The sequence below is a fragment of the Buceros rhinoceros genome, unplaced genomic scaffold, assembly GCF_000710305.1.
Source record: "Buceros rhinoceros silvestris isolate BGI_N320 unplaced genomic scaffold, ASM71030v1 scaffold24207, whole genome shotgun sequence".
NCBI classification, from domain to species: domain Eukaryota; kingdom Metazoa; phylum Chordata; class Aves; order Bucerotiformes; family Bucerotidae; genus Buceros; species Buceros rhinoceros.
In genome coordinates, this window is record NW_010421906.1 from 18,880 (window position 1) to 21,278 (window position 2,399).

At 52.8% G+C, this 2,399-nt stretch overlaps 1 protein-coding gene across 1 annotated transcript in view; it reads right to left on the bottom strand.

Annotated features, from left to right (window-relative positions):
- Nucleotides 1-2,399, bottom strand: part of LHX6 (LIM homeobox 6) — a 7,366-nt gene that overhangs the window by 1,746 nt on the left and 3,221 nt on the right. Inside the window, exons 4-5 of the mRNA XM_010139870.1 lie at nucleotides 733-907; nucleotides 3-36 (exon numbers count right to left, since the gene is read on the bottom strand). Of these exons, the coding sequence (XP_010138172.1) occupies nucleotides 3-36; nucleotides 733-907 (209 nt within the window). The remainder of the gene's footprint in view (nucleotides 1-2; nucleotides 37-732; nucleotides 908-2,399) is intronic.

Consider the following 2,399-nt stretch of genomic DNA (forward strand, 5'->3'; position numbering starts at 1 on the left):
GAAGTCTACAGTGCACTTGTCCACACTGTACCTGACCTGTGGATGAGAAGAGGCTTCAGCCTCTGTTACTGCAAACAACACATGCCCTCCAACCGGCACGGTCAGGCTTCCACCAGGGAGCGGCTCGGGACACGCGTGGAAGAAGAGGTGCCCGGTGGATCAGGCAGAGACACAGCAGGAGCCACGTTTTACTACAGCCCGCGTAGGCAAGGGAGGGGAGAAGCCTCACAAGAGTCACAGAGCCAAAACCTCCATCCAGGCATGACCAAAGTTGCCTGCCCCTCACAGATGATTCACCAGCACTTAGCAACTGTTAGAGAAAGCAACTCTGAACTTCACAGCAGGAAGGAGACCACTTGACCACCGAGCCCAGCAGGGCACATCCACGCCTCTTCTCCATGACAAAAAAACCACAAGCTGGACCAAAGACCATTCAGGTAAAACCTGGGCAGTGACTTCCCTGGGCATGAGGTATGGAGGAAAGGAGGCTGCAGCAGCCCCCTCTCTGCTCCTCCTCTCATCTGGGGCTTCCCCGCAAACAGCCCTTCAGAAAATCCCGGAGACAACCTTCATCAGACCACGAGGAGGAGGAGCAGCACGTACACCAGCCGAGCACCCGCGGTACGAGGGTGGTTTTGACGGTGGTGGAGCTACTGCCTGCTCCTTGGGAGCACCCCACTGCCCGCTGTCCCCGAGCACCCTGCTGCCCCAGCCCTGCCAGACCCCACTTACTCTCTATGTATCCGTGCAGCGTCACCATCCGGGCCCGCTCCGGGCTGCTGAAGGGCGAGTAGTGAATGTCATCAGAGAGCGAGGAAGGGATGCGGGAGGGGGGCGCTCCCGAGGGTGGCACCGTGTGCTGGGGGGTGTGTTTTTTATGGCGGGCTCTGCAGTTTTGAAACCAAACCTGAAACAAAAGCAGCAAACCTTGTGTCAGGGGAGAGACAACTGGATGGAAGTCTTTCACCAAGACCCTGTGATGGGTGTCTCTGCCAAGTATTTAAAAAAAAAGGAATCAAATTTAGAAATCTGCACACTGAAACACCTCACCAGCGTTCCACCGGCTTCCAGAGCTTTGTTTTACACTCACGAGAGTTATGGCTCAGTCAGTTCAGACATTAAGGTGCCTGAAGCGGCATCTCTGTTGATGACAAACCTGTGGATTTATCTTCGTCAAAACCAGCACTTTAGGGACAATGAAAACAACGCCGTTTTAATCACTTGTGGTTTATCACATTCAGAAACCATGTCAGCAGAACGTTAAAGCTGAGAAAGGAGGGAACTGTGGTGGGATACAGCCCTAGCCCACACAGGCAGCAGGTACGAGCCCTCTGACTGTCTCTCTTTTCTATCTCCCACTATATTGACTATATCTCCCACTGCTTTTAGTCAAAGGAATAGTTAGAGGATTACATCCCACAGTTAAAACGTGCATGGAAGGGGTTTTTTATGCTAATATGCTGATTTCTTTCTTTTGCTTTAATTTTTGAAGGAAGCTGGGAGAGGAATCTTTTCCAAGGCTGTACTAAGATCAGCTCTCGGAGCCTGAGCACGCTGGACCTCAGAGAAGGAAACAGTCACAAGCATTTGACAAATCGTTTCCTGCTCAATGCACCTTTAAAAAATACCCACATGAAAAAGAGCCCGGTCTGCAGACTGCCTGATCTTCAGCTAAGTGAAGGATCTTAATCACTGAGGCTCGAGCCAGGTTTTTTCACACACAATATTTAAATGGGTCATTGGCAAAACAATCCTGGAGGAAAGCTCCAAATTTATTCTAATCACTCATGTTTTTATTGTATGCAGAAAGTGTGTCAGCAGAACATTAGAGTGAAGAGAATAAAAGTCACTGAGGGGCAAAGCTGGGCTGTCTACGAGGACACGGAGCAGGCAGTTGCAGAGGGGACATTTCTCCCCGCCCGTACAGCACCACCCTCCATCCCAAAGAGGACAAGTGCAGGGACCTCCCTGCCACCACGTCCCCTGGGGCTGCAAAACCCCTTTTTCTTTACACTTCTTGACCCCAGCGCTTCCCGAAGCAGCCAACTCCGTCTGCTTTCGGTGGGGACAGCTGCCGGCTGCGGGAAGCACCCGCACTGCCTGTGCCTGCTGCCAGGCAAAGCACAGCGCGCCAGGACCAGCAGCTTCCCACCCAGCAGTTTATTGGGACTGCCTGGGGCTGTGTGTTTGGGGTTTTTTTGCATTGCATCGCAAGAGGGAAAAGCAAATAGAAAGCCCACGAGCGAGACAGGGGAAGGACGGTGCTGGCATTGCTATGGGGGCTGGTGACGCTGACAAGGTGACCGACGAGGCAGCCCGAAGCTGCTGGATGCTGCAATTCCTGAGATCGATGTGTGGGAGCGAGGTGCTCTGGGGACGTGAGCTCCATGACAGCCTTT